The sequence below is a fragment of the Dendropsophus ebraccatus genome, chromosome 7, assembly GCF_027789765.1.
Source record: "Dendropsophus ebraccatus isolate aDenEbr1 chromosome 7, aDenEbr1.pat, whole genome shotgun sequence".
NCBI lineage: Eukaryota > Metazoa > Chordata > Amphibia > Anura > Hylidae > Dendropsophus > Dendropsophus ebraccatus.
This window is the reverse complement of record NC_091460.1, coordinates 88,870,731-88,888,877: the sequence shown is the minus strand read 5'-3', so window position 1 is coordinate 88,888,877 and position 18,147 is coordinate 88,870,731. Positions and strand designations below refer to the sequence as shown.

The 18,147-nt window shown below is 42.5% G+C and overlaps 1 protein-coding gene across 1 annotated transcript in view; it reads left to right on the top strand.

The window, feature by feature from the left end:
- Positions 1-17,905, top strand: part of NPY2R (neuropeptide Y receptor Y2) — a 60,341-nt gene extending 42,436 nt beyond the window's left edge. The window contains exons 2-3 of the mRNA XM_069977870.1: positions 6,258-6,355; positions 12,508-17,905. Of these exons, the coding sequence (XP_069833971.1) occupies positions 6,327-6,355; positions 12,508-13,705 (1,227 nt within the window). The 5' untranslated portion in view covers positions 6,258-6,326 and the 3' untranslated portion in view covers positions 13,706-17,905. The remainder of the gene's footprint in view (positions 1-6,257; positions 6,356-12,507) is intronic.
- Positions 17,906-18,147: the final 242 nt, after the last annotated feature.

Below are 18,147 nucleotides of genomic sequence, written 5' to 3'. Positions count from 1 at the left end.
CGAACGATAATCGTACGTGTAAACGCAGCGAACAATCAAATGACGAATGAGAAATCGTTCATTTTGATCTTTCAACATGTTATCAAATCGTAGTTCGCCGTTTGCAAAAAATTCGCCGATTGTTCCATGTACACAGTCGTCGAGTGATAGTCCGGCCGCCCACAGCTCCGCCCGCCGCCCGCCCCCCCGCTCGCAGCCCCGCCCACCGCCCAGCCCCCCGCTCGCAGCCCGGCCCCGCGCTCATCCCCAGTCCCCTGCGCTGGCTCGATCGCTGCCACTGCCACCGCTCTGATCACCACCGCCGCCGTCGCTCTGATCGCAACCCCCGCCGCCACTCTGATCGCCGCCGCCGCCGCTCCGATCGCCCCTGCCGCTCCGGTCGTCACCCCGCCACTGCCGCCGCTCCGATCGCCCCCGACGCGAGCATACGTTACCTGCTCCGCGTAGCAGGTCTTCGACATCCCCGGCTCCCCTCTTCAGTGCACTGATTGGCTGAAGAGGGGAGCCGGGAATTTCAAACGGCTCCTCTTCAGCCAATCAGTGCTCCTCTTCAGCACTGATTGGCTGAAGAGCAGCCGTTTGAAATTCCCGTCTCCCCTCTTCAGCCAATCAATGCAAGGCGGCACTGATTGGCTGAAGAGTAGCCGCAGGGGGTGGCGATTGGAGCGGCGGCGGGGGTGGCAATCGGGGCAGCGGGGTTGGCGTTCAGAACGGCGGCGGGGGTGGCGATCGGGGCGGCGCAGGGGGCTGCGGTTGACCGTGGGGCCGGGCTGCGGATGAGTGGGGGATCGGGCTGCAAGCGGAGGGCCGGGCTGCAAGCGGGGGACCGGGCTGCGGGCGCGCGATCGCAAAACGATTTTTCCGTATGATATATTGTACCGTCTAAACGCTGATCGTTATGGAAAAAAAATCGTTACTCCGACATCGTTAATTGTACGATCGGGCCAATTATCGTTTCGTGTAAACTCACCATCAGGCAAGAGGAGCGAGTGGAGAGACTTTAAATAGACGCAGGTAGAATTTGATTAGTAGAAGACAGCAGCAGGTGAAGACAGGCTGGCACTATACATCCAGAGCATGTGGCTGCGCACACCCTAGTGGCCAGAGGTATCATTGCAACAAGGATCAGAAGGTGGAAGCAGAGACACATGGATGCCGAGGAGACCAGCAGCTCAATGAACAGCATGGAGGCAGGCAGGTGGAGGGGTTAGACCGTGCCGCCAGTGGTCAGTCTTGACTGCAGGCGTTACACTCACTTTATGTGATAATAGCTCTGGGATGCTTTAACCAAGAGATTCTGAGATATACCAAATATGTGTACTTTTCTTTGTACATTGATTATTTGCATTGCAGGATTGCAGGATGGGGATTGTATGTTTATTTACATATTAAATTTTTTTTTTTTACTTCAATTGTCTTTTTAGAAATTCCAGAAAATCACAATTTTTTTTTTTATAATTATTTTACATTTTATTGCATGAAAAAAGTATTTAATACAATAGAAAAACAACTTAATATTTGGTACAAAAACCTAAGGGATTTTGTCCCCCTCCGACATATAGATCTTCTCCAGATCTTTCAGGTTTCCTTTCAGTTGTTGTCTTCTAACCAAACTGCTTGCTTGTTATCCTGTAGCCCATCTCAGCCTTGTGCAGGTCTACAATTTTTCTCTTGTGCCCTTATACAGCTCCTTGATCTTGGCCATGGTGGAGAGGTTTGAGAGTGATTGTTTGAGTGTGTGAACAGGTGTTTTTCTTCAAACATGTGTAATTAATACAGATAATTAGTGCAGAGTAGGAGGGCTTCGTGAAGAAAAACATACAGGCCTGTGAGAGCCAGAATTCTTGCTGGATGATAGATGATCAAATACTTATTTCTTGCAATGAAATGCAAAATAATTATTTAAAAGTCAAACAATGTGATTTTCAGGATTTTTTTTTTTTTTAATAGATTCTGTCTTCTCCAGTTAAAGTGTACCTTTGATGCAAATTACAGACGACTCCATTCTTTGTGGGTGGAAAAGCTTGCAAAATCTGCAGTGTATCAAATACTTATTTTTCCAACTGTATATTACACTGTAGTGTCAATCTGCCGCGTCAGTTACACTTCAGGCTCAGCGGGAGACCAGAAGATGTGACTGAAGGACTGAAGAAGTGACAGGAGGAGTATGATTATGTGTGATTTAATTGCATTAGTGCAACTGTTTCACATATCTGAACTGTGTTTGTAATAATTTATGCTGCAAAAAGCAACCAATTCCTTCATAAAACTTAATTTGGAAATTCGATCTTGCGCTTTTTAACAAAAACTAGTTTGGAGTTTGGTAAATCATGTTCTGCACTGGGACATCTGTTCCCAACTTACAGTTGTTGTTCAGCCCTCTATTTTTATTTGTGCATACAGTATGTCTCTAGTCTTTAGAGCTCATAAATTACATAGATGAAACAGACTATTTCATTATACATAGTTGTTTTCAGTCTTGTTTTAAAGTCACACTTTTTTTTCAGAGGCTTTATGCAAAAATGTTCAGTATGCAGTCTAGCATTAAGTTTGTGTTTAAAAATAAGCCTAGAAATAGGCTTCAGCTTACTTTCTACAACTCAATGCATTCCTGTTGGCCTTAAAAGGACATCATCTAATCTTTAGGCTACAGCTCCATTTGCTTAGGAGTTAACATAAATCAACGTAGTTAGATATTTGGTTAATATTCTCAAGAAGGTCGAAAGCTTTTTTTCCCCACCATCTTACCATAGAGGTAAAGCCTAGAGCTTGGTATATTGTACACATTAGATGCCAGGTGAACTCATTGACACGTAGACCATCTAGTAAGTATGGTGACCGAAAAGCTGCTGCCAAGGAAGTTTGGCACTACACAAATGCTTGGCTGAGCTAAGAATTCATGTGTATGAAGCAATACATTGATTGTTGGATAAACTAGTCTTTGACATAATCTATATTATGCATATGGCCAGGTTAAGTGTATGCCACCTCAATTTCTGTCATTAGAGACAGGGGAAGTGCTGACTAGTGTTCTGCAATAGAAATTTTGAAAGAAAAAAAATGTAAAGCGACTCTGTACCCACAATCTGACCCCCCAAACCACTTGTACCTTTGGATAGCTGCTTTTAATCCAAAATCTGTCCTGTGGTCCGTTTGGCAGGTGATGCAGTTATTGTCTTAAAAAACAACTTACTTACAGCCCCGTGCCCTACGGGCGTGGCTTAGAATATCTGTACCCCAATTTGCACCACCCCTCCGTCCCTCCTCTTCATCATTAGGAATGCCACTGGAACATTTTCTCCATGCTGAACATTTGCACAGGTCCTTAATGATCCAGCCCATGTGCCGGGCTGCCACAGGTGGGGAATAGTAGGCAATCTGCCTGGAGCATTCCTAATGATGAGAAGGGTGGGAAGGAGGGACAGAGAGGGTGTGCCAGCCTTATACATACACAATCTAGGCCACTCCCGTGGGGCACGGGGCTGCCAGTTTAAAAGTTGTTTTTTAGGACAATAACTGCATAACCTGCTAAACGGACCGCAGGACAGATCTTGGATTAAAAGCAGCTATCCGAAGGTACAAGCGATTTGGGGGGGGGGGGGGTCAGATTGTGGGTACAGAGTCACTTTAAGTCCCCTATGACACTATTTTTCATTGAATTAGCTCTGATAACCTCTAAAATCTTGATAAGTTGCTATAAGAAATTGAAGTTTGAAGGTACACTCGAAAACCCATGTAAGGGCCCTATTACAGCAACAGATATCAGACAGATTATCTGACAGATTTTTACAGCCAAAGCCAGGAATGAATTTGAAAAGAGGAGAAATCCAGTCTTTCCTTTATGACCTATTCTCTGTTTATAGTCTGTTCTTGGCTTTGGCTGCAAATATCTGTCAGATAATGTCAGATATCTATTGGTGTATTCGGGCCCTCATTCTGTGGGTGCTTTATTATGAATCTGTAGAAAATACATCCATAATATGGTCATGTGCACAAAGCCATGCTAGAAATATTTGAACCAATGATTTATTTTGAGCAGTGGACTATTTAAACACACATGTAATTAGTTTGTTTTTTTGTTCCCCACTTTTTAACCTCTGTATTGTATAGGTGTGGCTTTATCTGACCTTAGTAATGTCAATAACCTATGTGAACATGTGAACAATTTCATTATTGTAGAATTTTTGCATTTGCCAAATATATCCATATACATGTTGAATAAAAATTCACAGGCATCTGCCCACAGGCTATCAGTGCAATGCCTGCATTTTAACGAACGATAATCCCTAATAATTTCCTGATCAGACTCAAACAACGTTCAATTGAGGTTCATTGAACAGCAACAATGTCTTGTACTACAAAGGTCATAGGTTCCTTTCCAGTCATATCAATGTATTTCTATGGCTATAGTATGATCGGATTGCTCCAATTTTACAAACCATATTATATTTTTATTGTTTACTTTCGAAATTTTAATGATGCCATCATAGTTTCCAGTGTCATATAGAGCACTCATGATATATTTTATCAGTCTGGGTGGGAGAAGAATAAATAATCTTAGGTGTGGATGGGGTGGTAGGGTGACAGGCTGCGATGAGGAAGGGTGGCAGGGTAATAAGTCTGGGTTGAGGAGGGTGGTAGTATAACCAACCTTGCTTGGAAGGGGTAGAATGGTGACCATTTTGAGGTAAGACAGTATCCTCCTCCACTCCAAGGCGGGTAAAACAGACGCAGGTCCAATAGTGGTAATAGTGATATAAAATATCATAAAATTTATTAAAAGAATTATGCCAGCGACACAACCCTTTTCGAGACTGGTCCAATCTCTTTATCAAGTGTCTAATAATAAGATTATTAGACACTTGATAAAGAGATCGGACCTGTCTCGAAACGCGTTGTGTCGCTGGCATAATTCTTTTTATAAATGTTATGATATTTTAGGAGAAGGGGTTGGGTGACCAGTCTAACCTGAGTGGGGAAAGAGTGCTAGCTGACCAGTCTGGTGTCAGGTTGGGAGCAGTATGAGCAGTTTGTGGTCAGGGTAGGGGCAGGGTGACCATACAGGGGTGGGGGTAAGAAAGGGGGTAGGATGGCCAGTTTGACCTAAATTACCAATCAGTGACAGAGAGGAGAGCAGTGGGAGCAGAGTGTGTCTGTCTTTTGGTCTTATTTGGCATTTGAATAAATTCTGGGGTCCAGTGACTGTACTTGAGGCTCTGGTTGAGGTCTTGAATAATGTTGCAATTTGATTTGGGGAAGGGGGGATTTTTGTAGCTAAAATTTACAACAGCTGGAGAATTGAAGGTTCCCCATCCCTGTGTTAATTGCTATGATGCATATGCTTTACTTGCCCTGGGTTTGCAGTGGCACACATTTCTTTTGTATATCACTTAAAGGAGAAGTCCGGCAAATATGTTTTATTAAAGTATTGTATTGCCCCCCAAAAGTTATACAAATCCCCAATATACACTTATTATGGGAAATGATTATAAAGTGCTTTTTCCCCTGCACTTACTACCACATCCAGGCTTCACTTCCTGGATAAAATGGTGATGTCCCGACTTCCAGAGCTGTACAGGCTGTGGCTGCTGGAGAGGATGATGGCAGAGGGATGCTCAGTGTCCCTCCAGTGCCCTGTGTCCCTCTGTGTCCCCCAGCCATCATCCTCTCCAGCAGTTACAACCCGCACGGCTCTGGGAGTCGGGTCGTGACATCACCATTTTATCCCGGAAGTGAAACCTTGATACAGTAGTAAGTGCAGGGGAAAAAGGACTTTGTAAGCATTTCCCATAATAAGTGTATATTGGTGATTTTTATAACTTTTGGGGGCAATGCAATACTTTAATAAAAGTTTTTGCCAGACTTCTCCTTTAAAGAAGTGGCCACCCAGAACCACCTCTCTGAGCTTTTATCCCTATTTTACATCCTAGGATTCTCCCTTTAAGCTAGTTTACTGATGTACCTACATCATGTTACCATAATGTACACTGTAATACTTTTGTATTCAATTAAATATATTATTATTGTTATTATTACTACTATTACTATTATTATTATTATTATTATTATTATTATTATTATTATTATTATTATTATTATTATTGCAGGTATATCAGTTTGAATTTCATGGCATATTTTTCTTCTCATTATGCATTGCATGCAAAGATTTTTGTGTCTAAAATAACTGGGTTTACATTTCATGATTTTTACAACTAGTTTCCCATGAGTCTTTATCCTTTTGTCTTTTTTTTTTCCAGAAAACTTCTTTACCACGATTAGCAGAGAAGCTCTGGAATGAGAGAACACAAGAAAACATCACTTGGCACATGATGTCTCAAGCCACTGGGGACTCAGTGTAAGTTACTTCAAGATGTTTCCTAATCCAAAATAAAAAAAATTGGAAACAAAATGATTTCTATTAAAGTTAAAGCATACATATATATAGATTTCACTAATATAGGATTATATTAAGCTAATTACTTTTGATCAATTTGGCAATTTTGATCAAAAATCAAATTACAAAAATAGTATGGATTTTTCTCTAGATACAGGGCTGTTATCTATGAGCAGTAATGTACCTATTACACATTATTGTCAGTACGCCACCCTTTGAAATGATGAAGTTTGTCTGATAGTTAATGCACTTGGGGCAAAATGCCCTAAAAATTTACCCTAATAAATATTAACTTAGGATCTGAATATTGTAACTGTACTGAAGACGAAAGGGCACTCCAAAGCACATTTTCTCTTTCATTTCATGGCAGTGAAAGACTTCACATTATGAGTGAAAGCATTCTACATACCCTGGCCACATCAGGCTTAAAGGGATACTCCCTTCTCAACTAATATAGTTATACTTGTGTAACGCCTGGACTAGTGGATCCACTGGACCGTCACCAGCGATGGCACTAACCTCCCCAGGGAGCGGAGTCTAAGGGGCCGCTGGTTTTCACCAGAGCCCGCCGCAAGGCGGGATGGACTTGCTGCGGCAGACGACCCCCAGGTCGCTACCCCTGGCTTGGTTGCTGGTGACGGCAGGCGAGGCGTGGCAGGAGATGGTGCTGCAGAGGCCAGTAGACGTGACCGCAGGTGACAGGCTATACACAGGAGCAATGGTGATGCAGGGGAACAGGAACCAGGAACAAGGACTAGGGACAAGGTGGCGGATAGGAATCAGGAACAGGGACTAGGAACCAGGTAACGGACGGGAATCAGGAACAACAGGGAGCTGGGCCAAACGCTATGGGAAGCATGTAGAGGCTCCAACGCAGGGGACAGGGCATGCTGGGATTTATAGGGGAGTGATTGGGTGCAACTACCAATTAGGAGCGCACTGCCCCTTTAAATCTGAGACAGCCGGCGCGCGCGCGCCCTAGGAGGCGGGGACGCGCGCGCCGGCCGGCACAGCGAGAGGCAGGAGCGTGGAGAGGTGAGGCGCCCCCCGGGGCCAAAGTACTAGCAGCGCCGGGTCCCTGACTATGGACACTGCTGCACGGGGCAGGAGGCGGTCGCGGCGGCGGCCCGGAACGCGGGACGCCGCCGCGGCCGTGACAACTTGTAGGGCTTGTGAAGTAAAACATTTTTGCAAGTACATTCATTTAACAAACTTGTCTCTGTTAGGATTGAAAAATAAGACACAACGAAAGGTGAGCCCTGACACTGGCACCCACCCCTCTGTCCCTATCTACTTGCCTCAAATATATATGTGTGTGTATAATGTGTATACTACTGCTCACAAGAGGAGGCAAAGAATCTTCTCTGATCAGAGTCAGTTGCTTTTCTTTTCCATCCAGTCTGGGCCACTACACTTCAGAATCTGCCAGATAAGCATTTTAGGTTCCTAACATTAGCACATATATGGGCCATCAAATAGTAGTTAGGCCCCAATGTGTCCCCCCCATCCCCCGTAGTAGTTAAATCCCTTGTGTTCCCCCATATAGTAGTCAGATCCCCTCTGTGCTTCCATATACTAGATAGCTCCCTCTGTGAACATATAAAGTATTAGCTCCCCCGTGTCCCCAAATAGTAAATCAGCACCTCTGTGCAGCCCCCATATAGCATTAAACTCCACTTTGCCCCTATGTAGTAGTTGGCCTCATTGTGCAGATAGACCTCCCAGTAGCAAGAATGCCCCATGTAGACATTCTCCCTAAAAGTTGGACACCCCCAGTAGGTAGTATCCCCTATGTAGGCCCTCTATAGTATGTTAAAAAAAAAACACCTATACTACCCCGGCTTCAGCACAGACCCTCGTCATCTACTCTTCCTCCTTGTTCGGTGCTCAGTGACATAACTTATGCACCAGAGCACAGGAGAAGTGTATGGCCTTTTTGTGACTGCATACAGCTGCCTGCGGCCGCAAGGGATGCCTACGTTGGTGGGACAGGGAAGGGGAGTCAATGGCTCTTGCTCTGTCAATCAGAGCCCAGCATTTAACTGTAAATGCTCTTTAGGTGTCAAGTAAAGGTGGGTACAGTGGGAACTGAGTTGATCCCAGCCCAGTGTCTTGTCTACTTGATGTGCTGCCCATGTAATGTCAGGCCACAAATGAGAAAGCACAAAGGAAAACCAGAAAATAGGCCATGGTTTAATATCAACATAGCAGCACAGTACAGAATCGGAAACCAGAGGGAATACTGTAAGCCAAACCGTGATCGGGAACACAGTCAGTAGCAAAGTATAAAATCACGAAAACAAAGCCGAGGTCAGGAAAACACAGGAATATACTAAGAGCTTGATATGAAACACTAGTGTAGAAAGTTAGAACCTAAAACTGTCACAGGCACAGCTGACAGATCCAAGGAGGTTTAAATGGAGTGCCCAGATGCCGCCCCCACAGCTTGTGCAGTCTCCTGGCCCTCCTATTGGCCAGTGTGACACAGCCCTTGTCCAGAGTGGCTGTACACTTGTCACTGTAGAAGCCTCTCGCAGAGCGTCTCCCTGGGTGTGGTCGAAATTCTGGAGATTCCCAGCTGTAGAGTATTGCTCCTTGCAGGCTGTAACCTGACCAGGTATGTAAGTTCTGACATTAGGAGTGAGTTACAGTTAAAAGGGGTATTCCCCTGATAAGTATTTTTATAACATTAAATAGGTCACCCATAGCTTTATATATCTGTAATATAATTTAATTACAGCTTCTGTGCTGTTTCTGTATTTTCCCTGGCAACTCAACCCCTCATGGATGCTGAAAGTCCACTCCGACACAGCTCCTTTCTTCTGGTCCCCACCGTCTGTGTCGGGGATCAGCGATTATATCCCTCCCCAGCTTCTTTCCCATCCCTGCTGCAACCACATCCCTGAACCCTCCCCCCTGCAGCACACAGCTGACAGGCCGGCTGCTTCTATGTCCCTGCTGCGGCTGCATCCCCAAACTCCCCAACCCTTTGCGTGACACATCTCACAGACAGACTCTTTATGATGCCCCTGCATCCCCAAACCCTTCCCCCTAGGAGTCACATATCTGAAAGGCCGGCTCCTTCCCTTCTTCACCATTCATGCTGCCCCTGTATCCCCAAACCCTCCCCCCCCCCGGAGTCACATTTGACAGGCCGACTCCTTCCCTGTACGTGCTTTCCCCACATCCCCAAACCCATCTCCCCTGTGCAATACCTCTGACTTCCCTCCTTCCCTGTACATCCTGGGGCCCCACTGGCCGTCTCCTTCCCTGTCTGTGCTGTGGCTGAGTTTCCCCCCTGCAACTCCCTGTACCGAGATGACAGCCCAGCTTCTGTACGGATGGGGAAAGAGTCGGCCTGACCGCTGTGTGCCAGTGGGGTTTGGGGAAGCGGCCGCAACATGTACTGGGAAGGAGCAGGCCTACCAGATGTGTCGCGCAGGGGAGGGGGGTTTGGGGATGCAGGGGCAGCATGTACAATGACAGAACCAGCCTGTCAGATATGTGACTCCCAGGAGTAAGGGTTCGGGGATGCAAGGCAGAATAAGGAGCCGGCCTGTCAGATATGTGACTCCCGGGGGGAAGGGTTTATGGATGCTGGGGCAGCATAAGGAGCCGGACTGTCAGATATGTGACTCCCAGGGGGAAGGGTTCGGGGATGTGGGGGCAGCATAAGGAAACGGCCTGTCAGATATGTGACTCCCGGGGGGAAGGGTTCATGGATGCTGGGGCAGCATAAGGAGCCGGACTGTCAGATATGTGACTCCCAGGGGGAAGGGTTCGGGGATGTGGGGGCAGCATAAGGAGCCGGACTGTCAGATATGTGACTCCCAGGGGGAAGGGTTCGGGGATGTGGGGGCAGCATAAGGAAACGGCCTGTCAGATATGTGACTCTCAGGGGGAAGGGTTTGGGGATGTGGGGGCAGCATAAAGAAACGGCCTGTCAGATATGTGACTCGCAGGGGGAAGGGTTCAGGGATGTGGGGGTAGCATAAGGAGACGGCCTGTCAGATATGTGACTCCCAGGGGGAAGGGTTTGGGGATGCGAGGGTAGCATATGTTGCTGGCCAGTCATCTGGGGGGAAGGTGATTGATGCTGCTGGAGGAGGAGAACAAGTACTGTGCAATGTGGTACTATGCATTGCCCATGTCACAATTCTTTTTTCCACCTGCCATCCCCCTGAGGGGGATGGCAGAAAATTGTCCTGTTCAAAAGTGACGGTTATCAGCTGATGAGTGGAAAGCCGATTGGATCTTTTTGACCAGTATCATTATCGGCCACACATCTTTCTGTCTAAGCAGGAGATGCAGCCAATAACAATAAATGTTAATAGCCGCACGAATAAAACAACAATCATTCGCATGGCCTGGATAAGTGATTAATCATGCCTTGTAATGGTGCGTTTACACAGGCAGATTTATCTGACAGATTTTGGAAGCCAAAGCCAGGAATGGATTTGAAAAGAAGAGAAATCTCAGTCTTTTCTTTATGACCCGTTCCTTGTTTATAGTCTGTTCCTGGCTTTGTCTTAAAAAATCTGTCAGATAAATCTGTCTGTGTAAACGCACCATAAAGGCACTGCATGCAAGCGCCGATTTAGCAGATCAGCCTTCTTTTGTGGCTGAGAACTGTGGTGTGTAAGAGGATCCTATGCTTACTTAGATTGTGTTTCATTTAGACCACATTTTAATGGTAGAAATCTAGTTATTTCCAAAGATTTCACCTACATTTTCTTGCAACTGTGGGCGAATTACAGGAGCATACTGTAGCTATACAGTAGGAAGTGCAGAGTTCTCAGCTTCACTTGGGCCCTGTGCCCAAAGAACTTTAGAGACCCCCACCACATAGGGCTATGTCAGTATTATAAATGGTTACAAACACCAACAAAAAATGGCTGAAAAAAAGTAAACTGCACCTCCTGATAGTAAGAAAATATACCTATGAAATCTTTATTAATTCATGAATGCAAAGGGACAAACATTTAAAATCATTTAAAAATACACACATGCCAATTCACCGGTTCCAATCCAACACGGCGAAAACTGACCTAACATAGACTAATGCACGGAGCAGCATTAGGTTGGGATAACTAGCACTCCTTTATGTTATATTTTGCGGTGCCAGCCCAGCTCTTCATATATAGTATTATAAATGGTGCATTTCAGCTAAGAGGGAACAGATTTTGCATGGGAGCACAGGAGGTGTAAATAGTCAGTCATTTTAAGCAACTTCTGCCAATTTTATACTCTATATGATTTCTAACATATCTGTAAATTACTTCGTGTATGAAAAATACAAAGCTCCTTACCCAAGAAAAAGGGCCCTGAAGTCTTGGCTACTTGGTGTTTCATTGCAGTCTATTAGACTAAACAAAACAATACATAAAAATTCTTACAAAAATAGAATGCAAGTGTTAACATCCCTGGCACATGTGCAGTGAACTTTTCATTCTGTTATAGTGCACAGGGATTGTAGGAGTGTTATTTATTTATTTTTTTATGTTTTCAGGTGATTCAAGTGCATATGAAACACCATATGAAACACCATCTCACTTTTCAGTGGCAGTTCAGTGGCATGTGTATACTCTCTGGCTGGGATTCTTTAAAAGGCAGCACTATGTAAGTTCCGTAGTAATTACAATGGCCGAGATTACTGCGGAACTTACGTAGTGTGAACATAGCCAAGCTGTGCAAGTATGCTTTAGGTTACGTAGTTGTTGCATTGCATACATATTCTATTTTCCATTTCTTTTTTACCGGGTGCATGCAAAGAAAATCTTTTAAATGTAAACAGTTTTGTTTTCCCCTGTTTTCAATGGTCTTATGTCCTGGCTTGTGTAAATATTTATACAGCTTATTGGAAATTACTTTGTTATAAACCAGTGGCTTGTTTCTGAAGGCGAAAGGATTCTTTTGTTATACTGCGATATTATAGTTGAAGGGTCATTTGAATATTGCTCTATGTTACAGGTTTGATGACACTTTTCTGTACATTATTAATTATTATTATTAATAGTTGTATCTGGTTTTGAAACCAGATCTATGTACTGCAAGACACGTGGAAGACATGACTTTTAGCTGTATCTTAACCATGATTTATGCTTTCTTTAAAGGGGTTTTCATTCGTGCAGAGAAGAAAATTGCACAATGAAGATTGGATTGCTTGCTTCTGGGAAGGAAGAAAACAGTACCGTTCATATTAAAATAGACATGGATTCATTCCATTATGTGCCTGGGGTGACTACAGCTAACAATGAGATACTCCCTAAACCTGAGCTTATTGATATTACAAAGCTTATTAGTGTCCAAGTGATTCTTATCCTGGCATACAGTTCTATTATTCTTCTGGGGGTAATAGGAAACACCCTTGTAATTTATGTTGTAATCAAGTTTAAGACTATGCGCACTGTCACAAACTATTTCATTGTCAATCTGGCAGTGTCTGACTTGATGGTGAACACTCTGTGTCTCCCGTTCACCTTGGTTTACACTCTTTTGGATGAGTGGAAGTTTGGAACAGTGCTGTGTCATTTAGTGACCTATGCGCAAGGCTTAGCAGTGCAAGTATCAACGGTTACTCTTATGGTAATTGCCCTTGACAGACATCGATGCATTGTATACCACCTTGAGAGCAAAATCTCAACAAAAATATGCTTTATGATCATAGGCATTACTTGGGCATGTAGTGCTGCACTTGCTAGTCCATTGGCAATTTTTAAAGAGTACTCCCTCATCGTTATTTCATCTGATTTTCAAATTCAAGTTTGTGCCGAAAAGTGGCCTGTAGGGCATCTCAACTACAGTACAATTTATAGCATATCAATGTTGCTGATCCAATACGTCTTACCCTTGGCTATAATATCATATGCTTATATAAGAATATGGACCAAACTAAAAAACCATGTCAGCCCAGGGGGAGGAAATGATCACTATCACCAAAGACGACGTAAGACAACCAAGATGTTAGTAGCTGTAGTGGTGGTGTTTGCGGTGTGCTGGCTTCCCTTTCATGCCTTTCAACTTGCAAGTGACATTGATAGCAAAGTTTTGGATCTGAATGAATATAAACTTATTTATACAATATTTCATGTGATTGCAATGTGTTCTACATTTGCCAACCCAATCCTTTATGGGTGGATGAACAACAATTACAGAACAGCATTCCTCACAGCGTTTAAATGTGAACAGAGGATGGATTCGATACACCCTGAGGTTTCTGTAGCCTTTCAAGCCAAGAAGAAACAGTTACAAGTCAAGGAGATTAATGGACCACTCAGTCAAAGCACTTGTACACAACCTACCAATGTGTAATGCTAGAACAAGCTACTGTTATTTGAAAAACAGAGAGAACGGATACAAAATGATAATGTTAAGGTCACGTTGTTTCCTGAAAAATCAACTTGACTTTATTTAGTAGAAAGTTTATATAATCATGATGTTGGCATTTCCAAAATTGCCCATAATGTGCCTGAAAAATATTAATGATTTTCAACAAAAATTTCTCATGCTCTGTCTGTGAAATGGTATATCAGTTTTGTACTCATCGGCAATTGAATCAAATAAGATAGTATGTACTTGCACTTAAGGCCAACTACTGGAAGGAGGTCACTTGAAAATAGGCCTAGCCTTATGTCTTAAAAATATAACTGGGTCAGCTAAAAGCTTTGTGAATCTTTTCTGTGTATTTTCAAGGTTCTTTGTTATATAAACTTGCCAGTGACAATAAAAAAATGGTAGTGCTAAATAGGCATTTCTTGGTACACTTGATACTCAGCAATGAAGGCTCTGAACTAAGTCATTAATGTAATCATAAGTATTAGAGTGTATTTACATGGCAAAATATTTGCCATGGTTTTACTGAGGTTGAGTTAACATATGAGACACATATGTAACATATGAGTTTGCCACATTTCCACCATTAAAGGTATTATCCAGGCTTAGAAAAATCATGGCAGCTCTCTTCCAGAAAACGGCACAACTCTTGTCCTCAGTTTGCATGTGGTTTTGCAGCTCAGTTCAACTAAGGTGAATGGAACTGGATTGTAATACCACAAATAACCTGATGACAGGGGTGGCGTTGTTTTTGCAAGAAATTAACTGTGCCTTTTCTAATCATGGATAACCCGTGTAAGTTGTAAGGCTCTGTATTACACCATTCTACACTGTGTGAATATACCATGCAGACAATTTTTTCAGATTTTGACTAAACCCACCTATATATTTTTTTTTTACTTTTTTATTCACCAATTATCATTTACTATCAATACATGTATATGTTGTATGTTACAACAATAAGCATACTACTAATGTATGTCAAATTTTGAAATATTTATATGTTTATGAATGTCCGTTTTTCATAACAGTGCATGTAGTATAATAGTGATCTATAAAGCAATCTATTTATCTGGTATTTTTATAACATGAAAATAGTTCTTTTATGGTACTGCTGTTGTAACCTGTATAGGATTCCTCTATTAAATTATGTATTCTGGTAAAACTGCTTGCATGAATTGCCAAAGTTAGTGAACTGCAGTGCCAAAACCTCCTCAGTAGATAGAGCTTAATATATGCTGTTTTATGCGATTACCGTAGTACACAGACAGAACTGCAGACATGGATATTTTGTACATCAGCAGTCTGAGTGTCATGTCTGAATTATTCATTTGCACTAGATTTTTATTCCCAGTTGAGGTAAAATACACTTTGGAAGCACAAAATGAAATGTCCTTCAAAATACTTTCTCAATGGCATCATTTTTAGTTTTATCATTTAAGTAATTACTAAAAAACTGCATAAGAATTGTGGAAAAAGAAACTGATTGATAATAATAATAATACATAAATAATACAATATATATATATATATATATATATATATATATATATATATATATTTCTCAATTGCCTTACTCTACTGCCTGCTGTATATTTGTTGTACTGGGCATGTGCAAACGTTTGGTCCTTTTCATTTTATGTTTACTAGTCAATAATTCTGCATCTGTCTTTTAGTTATTTTAATTGCTTTAGGGTATGCTTAAAGAGACTCTCATCAAAGTAACCTTATCTTTCGTTTTTTTCTGTCCATTTTTCTGTTCACACTCCACTTCATTCTCTGTTCTCATACATTGTCTATGCTATAGAAAAGAACTAGCTATATAGAATGGGTCATATTGTCAGCTTGTCTTTTGGAGAATGCTGACATGGATCACATAGATAAATATGTACTGCTGTTTGTAGGTTTCTAATGGTTCAATGGGTTAACATCTCACTTTGCCATAGTTTTCTTAAACTAAATATAGATTATCATAGAACAGTGGTCCCCAACCTGTTACTCTCCCGCTCTTATCAAATAATAATACCCTGACAGTTCAAGCTTGCCATGACAAACTCTGTAGTTTTGTAACAGCTAGAAAATCCAGGTTGGTGACCATGCCATACAGTATATGGCTGTGTTCATACAAAGTTTTTTCCTGTCCATTTATAATTTTTTAAATGATGTCCGTCATTTTCAGTCCAAAATGACGTCCATTATTATGAGGACAGGCTGCCAGTCACTGCAATGATGACTATTGGTACATTATTCTAGTTTAGGTGGACCAATTGGCCTTTGGGTGTGTCTCTAATTAAAAACTCTATTGAATTTAATCGTAAAATTAGAGAAAAGCCCCTATTACACAGCACGCTGTCAGCGTTTGTTTGCTCCTCATTCCCCACTCGCTGACGGTGCTATTACATGTGTCGTCAGCGAGTAGGTAAGTGGTGGGGGGGTGGGCGAGATTTGCGGTGGGGCTGCCTGGGTGATTACTGGATTGTCCGGGCAGCCCATAGAAGATAGCAGAGGTCTGCTGCTGCCAATCCTATTACATATTCAACATGTTGAAAGACAACGACTGGCAACGATCAGCCGGCATCGTTAATTTCGACTGATCGTTGTCTTCTATTACACAAGACGATTTACGGCCGAATATGGCCTATAATTTTTCGTGTAATAGGGTCTAAATGACGGTGAAAAAAGAAAACTCTGTATGAACAACTAAAAATAATGTCCGCTGTTTGCAATAATTGACATGATTGATATTATCTGCCTCCGAGCAGATAACGCCCATCAGTTAATACACTGTGTGTATTGGATGTCCATCATTCCATTAATTTCAATGCATCGCATTACAGACAGTTAAATCTCGGCAATAACAGACGTCTTTCTAAATAGAAAGTGGCCGACTTTTCTCTTTTTTGACGTTGTGTCAACATAGCCTTTCCTTGTATTAGTGAGTGTATGGGGCTTTTTGTGTACATAGTAAACTAAACAACACAAAGCAATATCCGTTTGTCAATTTCCCCCCACATCATTTTATCTATTTTTATCCACTGGGAATCCAATGGGAAAGGGAAAAATGCTCATAAAACATTTAACATGTAGTAGTTAATTTATAACATGCTCATCTTCAAATAATACGCTGGGAAGCACGGAAAACATTGGGATTCTGTTGTGATTTTCTTTGTGTTAAATTGGTGCGGCTTTTAACCTCACCACTATTACCCCAGCCTCTACGTGCACAGGGGCTACTGATAAAATGGCTAGTGAGCCCATTCACAATAACATGGCAGCAATTTTTCACTTGACACTCTGTGATGTCATCTGTTTGCTGTATTATGTCTCGGGACTGAACATGATAATGTGAATGTTATGTGGAGACCTATAAATTAACCTACCGCAACATTTTCAAAGTTGTCAAAGCATAATAAAGTCCTACAAACATAAATGGTCTGCTCCATCTACCATCTGGAAGAAATAGGAAATTGGGATATGGTTGCATCTTACAACATGCTGCTTGGAGGCTAGACTCATCATCTGTGTGTCCCCACCTCCTTAAGGCCTTATTTCACAAAGCTGTGTAATAGGAGCAGTGGCAGCAGATCGCCGTTGTCTCATATGGGCTGCCCAGATGATGTAGTGATTGCCTGGCCTGCCCCTCGGCTCTTACCCACTCCTCCTCGCTCGCTCTGGGCACATGTTATAGTGCCGTCAGGGGGGGTGGGGGGATGGGGGGTGTACGAGAAGCAAGCGAGAGCTGACCTGACAAGTCGCTCCGTGTAATAGTGGCTTTAGACCAGATTACCTTTAAAACTAAAAACAGTGTGATTGTACACTCATTCATGAAACGGCCTGTATTTGTGGAGGAAGGTTGGAAGAATCCCTGATTATAGTCTCTGGCCATGCTCCTTTATAGCGGAATATTACAACTAAATCTCATTGCAACTGTTGTTTGTTATAGAATAATAGTCAAACACTTTATGGTCATGTCACATGGCACAATATAAAGTTTTAATTTATTTAGGGCACTTTACATTCCAGTATACACAAACATTACTAGTATGCTGCCACCTTATTGGAGTTTTTTATAACATTAACAACAAAATGACCCAACCTTGTTGGTAAAGTTTAAAAACTGCTGTTACAGATACCTGAAAACAATAAGCCAATAAAATGTATTTTGTGCATTATGTTAAATGCAATAAGGTATTTGTGTTTTTATTTGAGTTATATTTGTTCTGCCTTTTTTTTTTACATGAATGAAATATATTGAAAATGCTGGAAATGTTGAAAGCAGGGGGATAGCTAGGATTCATGGGGCCACATAGAAAGAAACTTCCATGGGGGGGGGGGGCTCTGGAGGAGCATGCCAGCAGGACCGCCAATACCGCCAGGGAAGAGGGGTGCGAGGTACAGGCAGCGGATGGCACTAGTAACAG